At 58.9% G+C, this 14,895-nt stretch overlaps 1 protein-coding gene and 1 long non-coding RNA gene across 2 annotated transcripts; one reads left to right on the top strand and one right to left on the bottom strand.

The window, feature by feature from the left end:
• Positions 1-1,528, bottom strand: H1-10 (H1.10 linker histone). The gene has a single exon (XM_028101712.2). The coding sequence runs from the start codon at positions 1,120-1,122 to the stop codon at positions 481-483; it is 642 nt and encodes a 213-aa protein (XP_027957513.1). The 5' UTR covers positions 1,123-1,528; the 3' UTR covers positions 1-480.
• Positions 1,529-2,163: 635 nt separating this feature from the next.
• Positions 2,164-6,581, top strand: LOC114207712 (uncharacterized). The gene is made up of 2 exons (XR_003608910.2): positions 2,164-2,610; positions 5,357-6,581. It is a non-coding gene; the product is annotated as an uncharacterized LOC114207712 (long non-coding RNA).
• The last annotated feature ends 8,314 nt before the right edge of the window (positions 6,582-14,895 follow it).

The following is a 14,895-nucleotide window of genomic DNA, read 5'->3' as shown; positions in this document are numbered from 1 at the left end:
TTCAAAGGTTTAAACAATTTATTGTGCCCCAAAAAGGCCGGCGGGATGAAGGGAAGGCCGCGCGGCCCGCGCCCCGAGCGATTGTTTGTCGCGCACCCAAAGGCGGAGGGTGGGGAGTGGGGAAGGGCGGCGCGGGGCCCGGTCCTAGCGCACCAGGGCCCCGCCACCCCGCGGCCCCCGCCGGGGCAGGCAGGCGCGGCCGCGGCCATTGGCGCCTAGGGGCCGGTAACCATGGCGACGGCCGTTGCCAAGGGCGAGAGCCAATAGGGGCGTCGCCAGGCCGTTTCAAAAATCTAAAGCAAAAACAACAACAAAAAAACGCTACGGCGGCAGGGGAGGGGGGACGAGGAGGGGAATGGAGCGGGCCCCGGGCCCTCCGTGCGGCTCAGAGCAGGGGCGGCGGCGGCCCGGCCAGACAACCGTACAAAATACTTGGGGTAGAAAAACCGAACGCCGGGAAGATCCGGCAGGCCGGCGCGCTCACTTGCGGCCCTTGGGCACCTTGGGGACGCTGGGCTTGGCCGCCTTCTTCACCTTCTTGCCCCCGGCGGCCGCCGCCTTCTTAGCCTTGCTGCCTTTGTCCTTCTTGGAGGCGGCGCCCTTCTTGTGCGAGCGCTTCTCGGGCTTCTGGCCCTTGGCCGGCTTCTTGTCCGCGCGCCGGGGGCCGGCCGCGCCCGGGGCCGCCTTCTTGGCCTTGTGCGCGGCGGGCGCCGGGGCGGTGGCGGCCGCCGTGGCTCCGCGCCGCTCGCCGCCGCCCTCCAGCTTCTTGCGGTTGAGCTTGAACGAACCGTTGGCGCCGGTGCCCTTCACCTGCAAGAGCGTGTCGTTCTGCACCAGGGCCTTGATGGAGTACTTGAGGTAGGTGCGCCCGTTCTGCTGGTCGAACCACGCCACCTTCTTGGCCTCCGCGTAGATCTTGGCCAGCGACGAGCCGTTGCGCTCGCCCAGCCTGCGGATGGTCTCCACCACCAGCTGGCTGTACTTGCCCGGCTGGTTCTTCTTCTTGTTGTTCTTTTTCTTCCTGGACGGGGACAGCGTCGCCGAGCCGCCAGCCTTGGCCGCCTTCTTGGCCGCCCCCTCGGCGGTCGTCAGCGGCAGGGCCTCCTCGAGCTCCACAGACATGGTGGCGAGCGGGTTGGTGGCGGGCGGGGCGCGAAAGCCCGGGGGCCGCGCCGGGAAGAGGAAGGCGAGGGGCCGAGGGGGCGCCGGGGGACTGGGGGCGCGCGGCGGCTCCAGGCGGGAGCGGCCGCGGCCGGGCCTGGGGCCGGGCGGCAGGGCTGGGGCGGGGGCCGGGCCGGCGGGAGCTGAGGATCCCGGGCCGGGGCCGGAGCCGGCGTTGGAGCCGAAGCTGGAGCTGGAGCTGGAGCTGGAGCTGGAGCCGGAGCCGGAGCGGAGGGGGGTTTCGGGGCAGACGGGGCTGGAGCCGGGACCCGGCCTGCGCGGGGAAAATCGGCCAAGGGAGCGGCCGCAGCTGCGTCTCCGGAGCTCGCTGGGCGTGCGCGCTGCGCTCTGACGAAGAGGGCGCTCTGCTCCGCTTTTATAGCTCCATGGCGGACCACGTTGAGAACAACAACAGCCTGGTCTGGAGCCAGCGCGAACTTGTGCTTCTTGCAGCCCCTTCCTCGGCCGCTGGCTTCCCGGACCGCGCCTCCCGGGCGCCACCGAGCCCACAGCCGAGCGCCCCGGACAGGGCCCGAGCCTGCGGCGCAGCGGAGAGGCGGCCTGCGCCCGGGAAGGGCTCGGCAAAGGGGAACGGAGGGGTGCACCCTATGCTGCGGGAGCGCGAGAGGAGGGGGGCACCCGGTTTGGGGGCGAATAGCGCGGGTCCCGGGGGAGGCCGCGCGGCCCGGAGCTTTGGGGCCGGCAGCCAAGAGTGCGCCACGGCCACCCAAACCCTGAGCGCGGTCAAGGGGCCCCTGGCCTGCCCGCAGGACCAGCTTTAATTTGTCCGAACTAACACAGGGCACGCCCTCACGTGGTCGGCTGGGGCAATGTGAAGTGTGCTAGGACATCTCCGAGGGGGGTCTCCACCCGCGTCCGAGGGGACGACGGCTGGAGGCGCCCTCCAGCTGCGCGCTCGGGGTCTTGTTATGCCTCAGGGGCCTGAGCACCGCCCGGGAGGAAGTCGGGGACGACCGCAGGTGTCTCTCTGCGGACATTTCCAAACCTTCCCCCCCCCCCCCGCCCACTGGAGCTGATGCTCCAAGTGCCCCATTTTGTGCTGCGCAAGTAGCCGCCACCGTTCGCCCCAAAGCCAAATGGCGGTTCCATGGTGGAGCTGGTGGAGCAATGTCAGGCTGCGACCCCCGAAGGAGTTCTTGGACAGGGTGGGGGAGGGGAGGTGCTGCGGCCACACCCCTACCCCTGTCGTGCGGGAAGGGCGATGGAGAGCGGGTCCCGGAGACTGCTCTCCTAGCTCTCTCTCTCCTGGTACCAGGCGAAATCCTCCGCGGGGGCTTGTGCAAGTCTGGCGGCTCTGAGCTGGGCGGGGTGCAGCAGAACTGGTGCCGAGGAGGTGCCGAACAGTCTTTCTCGAAGCCAGAGAAGCCTCTACTTGGGGAAGCTGACACCATGGGGAGACACCCCGGGAGGAGAGCTGATACCTTTGGAGTAAGTGATTTTAGGCCCGAGCATGGAGGGGTGGATAGGCCGGGACGGTGGAAATTGGGGTTCCAGAGTGGAGAGCTGGAGGCCATGAAGTCCGGGAAGGGGAAGGGGAAGCACGGGGGTGGGGGGTGGTGTTCTACCCCAAGAGGCCCCTGTCTGCACGCACCCTTTTCCCAGAGCAAGCACAGACCCCATTTTCCCTTCAGACAAACTAGTGAATAAGACCCAGGAGAGGAGGAAATTGAAGCTGGGAAAGGTGAGACCCGGGTGGGTTTTTTTGGAGGGGGAGGGCGGTCAGTGGCATTGAGCCAGAGAAGGGCTTTGTCCCCCAGGGCAGTGAGTACAGCCCATAGGAGAAGGAAGATAAACCCAGGTCCCTGCATAAAAGGCCAAGCCCCTCGCCCAGGAAGGAGGACGCCCCCCCACCACCACCACCCAGTGAACTGTCTGTCAAGCCAGGAAAACCTTGTCTGCCTAAGACCTTAGCCAAGGTGAGGAAAGACCATCAGAAATCTCCTAGCAGAGACTGGGGTGGGTTTCTGAAAACGCCTGTTGGCTGAGCCCTGGGGGCGGCTGGGGAGCAGAAAGGTCTTGCAGAGACGGCGTGGCTTGAGCAAAAACCACAGGTTCCGGAAATGCGAAGTGTGTGCAGGCTGGGCCACGTGGAGGATGTAGTGCAGTGAGAGAGGGGCAGTAAGGTGGAGCTGCTGCAGCCGCCAAGGAGTGTCTGTCCTGGAGCAGAAGCCGTCCTAGACGGAGCAGAGGGCACGGAGGTGGGTACGGCAGCCCCTAGCACTGTGGACCAGGGTGCTCAGAGCTGGGGCTGGAACAGGGACACCAGGAAGAGAGCTGGCCCCAGGAGACCAGCTGGAGCAGGAGGCAGCCAGGTGACTGGCCTGGAGGGGCTTGAGCTTGGTCTCTGAAAGGTCAGAGGAAGAGTAGAGGGTGATGGCCCTGGTGGCTCCCCAGCATGGGCAGCAAGGGCACCCTCAGACTGATATTTGCCCAGCCATCCTGGAGAGAAGGTCGCTGGAAATGTGAATCTGGAGCTGGTTGCAGCAGCAGCCTGGGTCAGGGGTGTTTTCCCAGGGTCACTGTGGAGGGAAGAGGAGGATGTGGAAATGGTAGGAAAGGGAGGGGTGCTCCACGGGAGACAGAGGAAGAACAGTCAGAGAGGAAGGAGGGAAGCAGGTGTGGCTGCTGTCACGGAAGCTAGGGAGGAGAGAGTTTCAAGAAAGAAGGGCCTGTCTGTCACAATGCAGCGCATTCAGAAAGTGGATTGATCAATCAGCAGAGTGGACAGGTTCAGCAGAGCTGGAGAGACTGGGAAGCTTCCAGCCTCTGAGACCCTCTGGCTGGAATCTGCCTGTTTTGCCCTGTGTTTTATTTTCTTATTTATTTATTTTTAAAGATTTTATTTATTTATTTGAGAGAGAGAGAATGAGAGACAGAGCACGAGAGGGAAGAGGGTCAGAGGGAGAAGCAGACTCCCTGCTGAGCAGGGAGCCCGATGCGGGACTCGATCCCGGGACTCCAGGATCATGACCTGAGCCGAAGGCAGTCGCTTAACCGACTGAGCCACCCAGGCGCCCTTGCCCAGTGTTTTAAAAACAAAAATGAAATGACTAAATTAGGTCCAGGATTGAAAAATCAGGTGATTTCAGATAAAAATGTCTCCAGATTTCAGCTTTCCTTTTAAAAAAATCTGAAGATTCACCCTGGGTGGGGGCAGAAGGAACAGGGCCTGAGTAACCGTTACCCCTCTAGATGGGCCAGACTCCCAGCACCTGGGCAGTTTGGGGGGTGTGGCCAGTGTGGGGCAGATGGAAGGCTCTTCAGGCCCCGGGGAAAGACCTTACTGTGATTGGAGGGGAGAAGGAATCAGTGGAGAGCACGGGTATGTGCAGACAGGGCAGTGTGACCCAGGCCATTGGGAGGACATAGAAGACAGGGCTCAGAGTCCACCCCAGCCCTGGTGGGCTCCTTGGCCTGCTCCTGGTGGAGCAGGTCCTTTTGCTGTGGGGAGGGGGGTGCTGCCTGTGGACCTGTGGAGCAGGGTCCGGGAGACTAATTCTAGGGCCTTAGGAACTGGCAGAGACCAAGTGGCTTCATCCCACTGGCCTCGTCATACAGATGGGGACACAGGCTTGACAGGCTTGAGGGACGGAGGATAGTGGCTTTGTCCAGTTAGCCAGGATTCTAGGCCTGGGATCCTGCCAGCCAAACCCCACGCTCCCAGGCAGCCCCCCCACCATCACCCCTCTAAGGAAACGCAGGTGGGGAAGGCCTCAAGTAACCAATGAAAAATGATGGAATCTGGACAAAGAAACGTCTGGAAGTGGCCAGGGCCTAGCAGAGATGACCCCCTCCTGCATCAAGCCCCAGGGCCGGACCAGTCTTGGAGTTAAACTAGGGGCAGAATCAGGGTGCGTGGGTGCGTCCTCTCTCCTCCAGTCCTAGGGCTCCAAACACCATCCATACACCGATGACACCCCGTTTCTGTCAGCCCTCATTCCTGTCTCTCTCCTGACCACAGACTGGCCGCCTGCTGCTAACTCCACTGGGATGTCCAAGCACATCTCTTTCCGGGTGGTGGCTAAAACAGAACTCTGTTTTCTCTTGCAAACCTGCTCCTCCCCAAGGTTTCACAGACAGTTCTAGCCCCAAAGCACAGACTTGGCGCCGATTTCTTTTCTCCTCTACCCTCTCATTCAACCTATAGATTCCTGTCACATCTGTTCCCACGCAGGTTCCTCTCCAAGCCCCCGAGGTCTCCACCCTTCCCCTCTGGGCTCTTCAGGCCTCTCCACGCAGCAGCAGATGGAGCGGCTAACACAGAAGTCTGATCTCCTGCATCCCCCCACCTCTGCCGAAGGACCTCGGGCGGCTTCTCATCAGACTTAGGATGAGTCTGCAGTCAGCTGCACTGGCTTTTTTGTTCCTCACACAGACCGGGGGCGGGGTCCCACCTCAGGGCCTTTGCACTTGCTGTGTGGCTGACAGCAGTTACTCCCATCTCAATCCTTGAAAGCCTCTTCAGGGTAGCCGCCTAGGCAGCCTGGCTGAATACCGCTCGAGAATTCCTGTATCACATCACCCTGCTTGATTTTCTTCATATCACTTATCATTATCTGACCCTGTTTCATCTATTTACGTGTGTACTGGGCGCTCTGTAAGAACTGAGTTAGGTCTGCCTTGCTCCCCGCCGGAGCCCAGCCCTGGGCACACCCCCTGCCTGGTTGCCGCCCCTGCTCACTGCCGCCTAAAGACAGTACAGCTTTGCCTGCAGCTGCCGCACCAGGAACGGGGGCTGGGAGTCAGGAGCTCCTGGCTGGGCTTGGACCCTGGCACTCCCACAAACTTCATGTGTGACCCATAGCTCCCCCCACACTTCTCTGCCCTCAGCTCCCCAGTTTGTGAAAAGGGGTGGGATGTGTGCAGCGCCCCCCAGCTTTGGCAGCCTGAGTCTGGACTTCTGAATAGAGATGCCCTCGAGAGAAGGGAGGACCCGCAAGAATACAGCCTTCCTGGAGGGTGAGACACAAAACAGAGACCCTGGTGTCAGGCAGAGTGTGGCAAGTCTGGGTCTAGGATGCGGAACCCTGGGCTCTGGGAGGGCTCCTGTGCTTCTGTCAGCCCCAGTGTTATCCTCTGTAAAAGGGCTATCCGCCCTGGAGCTCAAGCAGAGGCACCTCCACCTGGGAGGGTTTCAGACGGCCTGGGTGGGAGTCACCAACTCAGGGACCGGATTCAGAGGCTCTGTGGCCTGAGGGCCCCTCCCCAGGGAAGGCCCCGTTGGCTGTTACCTGCTGAGGTTACAGTTGAGGGCCAAAGCATGTCTCCCCAAAATGTGTTTTAAACCGAGATGTTAGCTTCATCCTAGGCCTGGACTGGGAGCGAGGGTGGCAGGGCCCAGTTTGGGATTTAAAATGTAAAAAAATTAAAAATTAAAAAATAAATAAATAAAATGTAAACAGAGAGGCATTAAGTACTTTTCAGCATTTAAGGGGAGACAAAGGGAAATTCACCAGGCGAGACTGTGGGGAAGGTTGCCTTTAAGATGCAAATGTGTATTGTGAATCCCTGAATGGGGACGTTGTTAGGGGCCCTGGCCCCTCGCCCCCTGTGGCTGGGCAGTGGGCTCTGAGGGCCCGGTGGGTCTGACGAACCCGGGAGAAGCGGCCAGAGATCAAAGGAGTGGACAAGTTGATGCTGAGGCTGAAAGGGTGTGAAACGTGGGGCCCGAGAGAGCTTAAGAGTTCCTGGACGCCTCACTTGGAGGGAGACTGCTGACCCCTTCAGCCAGGGAGGGTCCCGAAGTAGGAACTGGGCCCCAGCTCTGCCGGGAGACTGGGACAGGCCAGGGGGCTGGTTCCTAAGCGCAGCTGGCCCATGCTTAGGGCACCAGCAAAACAGGAGCCCCACAGAGGGTTCCAATAGGATACACATTGTTTAAGGATGGAGGTAGGTAGTGCGCATCAGGGAAGAAGCCAGACCTTTGTGGGACCTCACACAGCATTAAGTGTGGTTTTCATTCTGAATTGCATTAAGCAAGAGGGATGGCAGGCCCGCGTGCACACGTCTGCATGGGGCCTCGAGGCACCTGGGGACCACGGTTGTTGAGTAAGAATCCCCAACCTAGAGCTAAGGCCCACAGAGGTGACAGAGTTGAGGATGATCGGAGATTTGCACCTGTCTCCACAATTGAGCCACCTCCCTCTGTCCGTTCTCCAAGAGCTGTGAAGGCTGCTGGACCGAGCAGTGAGCGGGTGCAGGAGAAGAGGGAGGTGGGGGCCCAGCCGGGCCCTGCTGTAAGTTACGCTGCCTTTCCCCAGGCCTTCTTTTCCCCCGTTTCTTTAAAAGCTCATTAGTTTTTTCTCAGTAAAGTTACTCGTGGTCTAAAATTCAACGGTGAAGGATGCAAAGTGAAAACAAAGCCCCTGCCCCTCAGTCCCACGGCCTGGACACAGCCCCGCTCCCGGCAGGGGCACGCGGCCAAACGGGCACAGTGGTGCTTCTTGCTTTGTTAACCTGGACGGCTCAGTGGGCACATTGGGTGTAGCTTGTTCTTCGGAATAGCTGCAGAGTGGCCCACAGCCTGTGCCCGGCGCCTTATTTAACCAGCCCTGTTGATGGGTGTGCAGCGCTGTTTCAATGCTTCCATGACTCTCTTCACTAGCCTGGAAATATCTACGGGATTCATCCTATAATTGGGGTTTCTCTGTCAAAGAGAATTGTTAACTTTTGGTGACCTGTGGCCAGGTTGTCCTCAGAGACTGCCCCTCCCCTGCACCCCCCATTTCCCCTTCCCCTGCCCTGTGTCCCCACTTGGGGCCTGTTTCTGCAAACCAATGCCACCCCTGGGGGAGCACTCGGACCTCAGGATTTGTTTTTCTTCCTTTTCATGTTTTGTAACCCCCAGCTTGCGTTACTGTGTGCTCTTCCCTGGGCCCCCATCTCAGGGGCTGCCATCACTCCTCAGGGCCTTCCCCACTGCCCCCTCCTGTGGGCTGTCTGCCTTCTGCCAGCTTTTCTAACTTCATATCCCATTCTTCATCCCTGTCAGAGGCCTCAGCCACGGGTGTCTCCCTGGCCGCGCTGGGCTCTGTGGCTGACCAGAGCCCTGACTCCCCTGCCCTGGGGGTCCTGGGGCTTGGAAGTGGGGTCTCTGCCCAGCTGTCCAGCCCGTGTGCGGCACAGGGCCTGGTGCAGGCACTCAGAGCTTGGACGAGGGCTGAGGGTTCGAAGGAGGCAATGAGCAGTGGAAGCCGGAAAATGGCTTCTCCAGGCCCCGCCCCTGAGGAGCTGTCCCCGCCGCCCAGGCTCACCCTTGGGTGGGGATCGAGGAGAGAAGCTCAGAGGAGCTGGGTCCCTAGAGTTGGGGGGGCAAGGCCGGGTTGGGAGGAGGGTAGCTCCCCGCCCAAAGCCTTCAGGGGGATTCCTTTCCTGGGGGGGGGCAGTCCTGCGCCCCGCCCCCTCCGCCGCCCCATGGCCAGCTGACAGGCCCCGAGGGGGCAGTGCCGGCCAGGCTGGGGCTCCGGGACCCCGCAGCCTCGCCTCTGCCCCTGTGGGAAGTGCCGGCTCGGAAGGGAGCCTGCCCCGCAGGGCTTGGCTTCCTGAGGTGGGCGATGCCAGAACGGTCTCCCAGCCTCAGACGTGTGCTCGAGCTTCACATCTCTTCTCCAGAAGCCTCTGAGGCCCGAGTAGATGGGACAGGATCAAAAAACCATTCTGAGAAGGGGCTCCAGACAACCAGGACAAAACCCGACAGAGAAACCACCTTCCTAGGTCTTCCTGCGCTGTCAGCCTGGGCGGCCTGCGGTGGCGGCCCCTGCAGCACCATCCCTGTTGGCTGAGGTGCAGGTGACCGAATCTTGGCTTTATCTCCCTTTCTTACAAGCAGTCTCAGTTTGTGGACCAACTTTCTTCCTGGAGAAGAACTGAAAGCCCTAACGGGTGGGAGAGCAGCCTGCGGCCCCCTGCTCAACAAATGGAGCCTGGGCACCACGCTTGCCAGGAATCCAACGTTCCCAGGCGGCTGGGGGGTGGGGGTGGGGGGTGTTTCTACCTCCACTGTCCAGATGAGGAAACTGAGGCTTCAGAGAGGTTAGGTAATGTCCCTGATGATATCCGGCCAGGAAAAGATGGCAAAGCATTTGTTTACCCCATTGCAAGTAGCCCCCCTCTGCCACCTCCAGACACTTTCTCATACTTTGCTTTATACCACTTATCACTTTCTGGGATTATCCTGTCTCGTGCCTGTCGTCCCCACTAGAGCAGGGACCCTGTCTAAGTCACTGCTACATAGGGCCTGGCACATAGTAGGCCCTCAATAAATATTTGTTGAATGAATGAGATGGGATTCAAACCCAGGTCCGGCTGGGAGGCTTGTGCTTCCTGTCACGGCACCGACCCTACATGGGTCACAACTCAAAAGTGTCTGTGCACTGAGCCTGGCAGAGCGGGCAGGGACCCCACAGGGTTGTGACACCTTTGAAAACCCTAGTGGAAAGCCTACTGCGATCTTTGCAAGGCTCACAGAATTTTATTTCATAGTTATTTGCTTGTCCAAATTGAGGATCCTGAACTGGTCAAGAACGAGTTAACAAATGCCCTGGAAGTTTCCTCCTGAGATGAGGCACAACCTCAACCTAGACTCTGCTCCCTAACTGCCATTATCTGAGAGGGGGCCCTGAAGAGTGGGGACGTTATGGCTGCTCTGGGTAGCAGGTAGCAAAGATGGGCCACTTCGGACGGCCACCTGCCACCTGGCTCTGCCACAGCCTCCTCCTCCTCCTCCCCCAAGTTCAATCCAGTCCTTCTTCCACTTAGAGGCAGCGGAGGAGCTTTTAAAAAGGCAAACCAGAGCTTGTCGCTGTCCTGCTTGGACCCGCCAGCGGCCCCCCGCCAGGCCCTGCAGCCTTCAGGCCCTGCTGACCTCTTCGACTTTATCTCCCGCCCTCCCGGCCGGGCACAACCCGCGCCGTGCTGTACTGGGCTGCGGGGCCGGCCATCCTGCCGCCTGGCCCCCCCTTCCCGACCACCCCCCGTCGTCCGCACTAGCTCCCTCAATCCTGTCATCCTGATTCCTTTTCTCATAAGGTTCCTCTAGCTACATGAGCTTTATTTGCTTGCTTTCTGTGCCCCCGCCTCCAAGACCTTGTCTGTCTTGTGTAGCATCGAATGATGGGAATCTAGAAACGAATCTAACTCCTGGCCTTAGTCAGGTTCCAAAATATATTTGGGGAAGGGGAAAAAAGCCCAAATCAATGCCTAATCTGGAGCCTGACATAACTAGCTCTCAGAAAATGTGTTCCTTTACCCCCCTCTTATCAGGTCATCTTTCTTGAAAGAGGGGGCCTTTGAGGATTGCTTTGGGACCATCAGGGGATTGAAAGGGAGGATCCTTAGCCCATGTCTTGTAGTCCCATCTGCCCTGCACCACCACCACCCCTCATTTTACACGAAGAAGCTGAGGTCCAGAGAAGAGGCAGGGCCCACTCGGGCCATTTGGATTATACTCCAAGTCTAATTCCCAGTCCAGTGCTCTTGCTCCACCAGACCCCCTCGTCTGTCCAGTTGAGAAAGGCTCAAAGTGGGTCTTTCTCTTGCCAGATCTTCACAGAGGCCAGGTTTTCCCCAAGCCCCCATCGGATCCTGCCCACCCCTGCTGAAACACTTGAGCAGCTTCCCATCACACTTGAGTAAAATCCAAACGTCTCCCCACAGCCCAGGCGGCCAGGTGTGGTCTGTGCCCTGGTGGTCTCACTCCTGTTCCCCGGCTCCCCATCACTGCTGGCCTCTCCGTCCACGGCTGGGACAGCCAAGCCACACGCCAAGGCAGTGCCTTCGTGCTGCTGTTCCCTCTCCTCAGACTTTCACGGCCTTTGTCCCTTTGTGCCAGTCAAGTTAATGTCCTCAGGGAAGCCCTCCCTAAACACCCCATCTGAAGTAGGGTTACCCCCCACCCCCGCATCTTTCACAAATCACTTTTCCATGGTTTCCTTCATAGCACTTATCACTACCTGAGAGTTTTTGGCTGGATAGCCCTAGTTTCCCTGCCCCACCCTAAGATCAGCTGGTCTGGCCTATCACCAAATCCTCTGTACCTGGCACTCGATAGATGCTCAATAAACATTTGTTTGAATAAATGAAATAAAAAGGGCGCTCGTGGGGTACAGAGATTTGGCCTGGTCTTTTCTGTCCCAAGTAGTAAACTTGGTGTCTGGAGAGCCTGGCGGTGGCGTTGAAGGCGAAGACGGCATCTCCGCGCCCCCACTCCCCCGCGCACACGACCGTCAGGATTGCCGAGAGGCGGCGGTTCACCGAGCCGAGCACCGAGCGAGCATTTGCAAGGACCGCGACGGCTGGCGTTGGTGTGTGCGGTGCATCCAGGCTCCCCGCGCACCGACCGGTGCCCGAGGAAGGGTGGCTTGCGGGGCATGTGGGCAGGACGGGCACGCCAGCTGTGGCCTGAGGGGCGGCTTGGGGTCTGGGGAGCGGGAAGGACCTCCTCAACGGTAGGGTTAATGTGGTGTAGTTCAGGTACGCGACGACCGAGGCCAGGGTCCAGGGTGGAGACCTCCGGGGGCAGAACGAGGAGGGTTCCCGGGACACACCGTTAAGATGTTCAGTGCGGGCTGCCGCGCTCCTGGCCCTTCTTTACAGGGGAAGCAGCGGTGAGTGCCCAGCCTTTGCTGTGTGCAGCTGCCTCAGGGCCTCTCCAGAGCCGGAGTGGAGTAGCCCCCCCCAACCCCCCCCAGCCCCTCCGTGTCAGAGGGGCCCCGGGCACTCGAGGGGGCGCCTCCCTTCCCGGCCTCTCTGCCCATGAGGCGGCGCGGGGCCCTGCGTTTCGGTCCCGCTGCCGCCGCCGCCGCCGCCGCCGCCGGCGGGCGCCCTGCCTTCCCTCCCCCGTCCGCCCCACCGCCGCCCGAGGTCAGACCCGCGGGGCCAGGCCAGGGTGGCGGCGGCGAAGATGCAGCCCCTGCTCAAGCTCCACGCGGCCGTTAGGCGTTGGGCGCGCGCCCCACCCCCGGACGTCACCGCCGCCGCGGCCCGGCCCCGCCCTCGTCTCCACGGAGACCAGCACGCTTCCCGGCGCCCGCTTTCCAACTGCAGTCCCGCTACTGCTCCCGCCTGCGCCTAGCGCTGCTGTGGACGCCGCTGCTGTGGGCGCCGTGAGCCAGGGTCTCCCAGACGCTTATTAACATGCAGACCTCCAGACTGCCTTCTCTGAAGAGTCGGGCAATAGGTTCAGGGAGGGTCATGGGAATCTCTCCTTTACCAGGGCGATTCTTATGATCGATGAGGATCGGCAGGTTTGGGAAAGGAATTAACCGAAGCCTAGAGAGTTTAGACCCTTGGGTATTGTTAGTAACAATACTAGTAACTAGTTACTACTAGTAACAATTACTAGTAGTAATCCAGGACCTGCATTAGAACTTTGCTGCAGCACGGTTCTCCTGAAACGTTGCTAATGTTTCCCTGGGGTGGAGCCGAAGCCAGATTCCAGGGGTTTGTGCCCTGGGCACAGATCACCCCGGATAACTTGCCCCTCACGGGGCTGCAGGGAAGGAGGTTCTGAGAGGGTGTTGTGTAAAGGGCCTATCTCCCCTCCGCTCCCCCCAAGAAAGCCCCGGGAAAGACATTGCTTTGGGGACTGCCAATCCACAACAAATCTTAGACTATCACAGAAGCTCTGCAAAGCTGACAACTGTCTTGGATCTTGAACTGGGAGGCTGAAAGAATATTCCAGCACCCACTTGTGGTCTCTCCCACTCAGGCTAGGCCACATCTAAGCCTGCCCAAGAGACCAACTGCTGGTCTTGGAACACCCCAGAACAGATTTTTAGCTACCTAGAGTCCCCGCAGAGGACCCCATGGGTTAAGAATATACATACAGGGGCGGGCTGACCTGAAAGGTGACTTCTAGGGTGACATGGTGAACTGAAAGCTGGTGCACACCTGACTTAATGTAGTGCCAGCTAGCAGAGCTAGCCTCCAGAATGAACTTTTTTTTTTTTTTAAGGTTTTATTTATTTATTTGACGAGAGAGACACAGCGAGAGAGGGAACACAAACAGGGGAAGTGGGAGAGGGAGAAGCAGGCTTCCTGCAGAGCAGAGAGCCCGATGCGGGGCTCGATCCCAGGACCCTGGGATTATGACCTGAGCGGAAGGCAGACGCTTAACGACTGAGCCACCCAGGCGCCCCCAGAATGACCTTTTAACTGATCTCCACTGACCACAGGATGAAGGCACCGTTCCTGATGCTGCCTTCAAGGCCTGTGCAGCAAGCACCTGCTGGCCTCTCCATGTTTAGAACCCACGCCGGCAGCCCCAGTGGTTACAATGAACACCGGGGACCAGTGCTTCCCAGACTTGCCTGATCATAAAACCATTGGAGACATAATCACATGTAGAACACCACACTCTGCACGGCTCGGTACCTGGCTCACACCCAGGCTTGAGGTGCCCAAACGAAGCTCAAAAAAGCTGCAACCAATTCTTGGGCCCCTTTCTGGCTGGCTTATGTGCTAATCAACAACTTGCCTTTGTCGGTAACCCAGTACCCTACTCAGGCACACCAGTAATCAGGGACCACATTGTTCTGGGGAGTCTATGCCTCCTTCCTATCCAGGTGAGGCATCCCGAAGGGCTGGGATATTCACAGTTTCCTCTGTGACCATATAAATGTGCATATAATAAGGGCATGTGAAGAGCAGTTCTGCGGGCTTCAGGCCTTAATTAAGAAAGGAAAAGGGGTTTTCACCCCTTTTCCTGCACAGAAATGCACAAAGCAGGAATAGAAATAAACCTCCGTGCCCACTAATACTAGTCTCTTGCCAACTTGTCATCTTACAGGACCAGGGATGCTAGAATATAGTGACTCCCAGCTCCTTTCCTAGTTCTGTATGGGGCCTTAAGCCAAAAGCCTCTGCTGATTAATCACCACCTGGAAGTGTGGATCTCCTGGTACGCTTTTTAAAAAAATACCAGTGCCTTCTCTCAGACCAATTGAATCCAAAGCGCTGAAGGTAGGGCCCTGGCATGAGGATGTTTTAAAGTTCTAGCTCTCCGGACAAGTCTAAGCTATCACTGAGGGGGAGAATGACTGTTTTGGGTCATGTGTAAATACTGTCTTAGCAGCTCAAGCTCTGCAGCCCAACCTAAGGAGATGAGCTCCAGGGGCTCCCAGTGGTCAAAGGGGCAAGCTTCTCGCCATCCCAGCTTCTGGAATGGCTGTGGTGAGTGGGAGCCACTCCCAACAGTGGAGAGCAATCTGAAGCCAGGATAAAAGAGAAGCCTGGGAGGGGGCATATCACACTTCCCTGGACCATTTCACAGGGGAGGGAAGTGTGCCCAAAATGCATTCTCTTTTCCCTCAGGCTCCTACCTCCTTCCAGTAGCAAAGCTGGCAGGGGGGTCCACAGGCTCTCTTACAGCATTTTATTTAAAAAAAAATTTTTTTTAAGATTTTATTTATTTATTTGACAGAGAGAGAGAGCGCGCAATAGCAGGAACACAAGCAGGGGGAGTGGGAGAGGGAGAAGCAGGCCTCCCGCTGAGCAGGGAGGCTGATGCGGGGCTCGATCCCAGGACCCCGGGATCATGACCTGAGCCGAAGGCAGACACCTAACCAACTGAGCCACCCAGGCGCCCCTCTCTTACAGCGTTTTAGCCAAAGAAATCACTCCTTACTCCTCCCCAACACTGCAAAATGCTCACCGTCCGTTCATATAAGGGAGCTGCAAGCAGAAGGCTACAGAACTCAGAACTCAGTAGCTCTC

The sequence above is a fragment of the Eumetopias jubatus genome, unplaced genomic scaffold (assembly GCF_037043125.1).
Source record: "Eumetopias jubatus isolate StellerSeaLion01/CBP00866 unplaced genomic scaffold, mEumJub1_p1.0 scaffold_1, whole genome shotgun sequence".
NCBI classification, from domain to species: Eukaryota; Metazoa; Chordata; class Mammalia; order Carnivora; family Otariidae; genus Eumetopias; species Eumetopias jubatus.
Note: the sequence above shows the minus strand (reverse complement) of the source record. Positions and strands in the feature narration are given on the sequence as shown.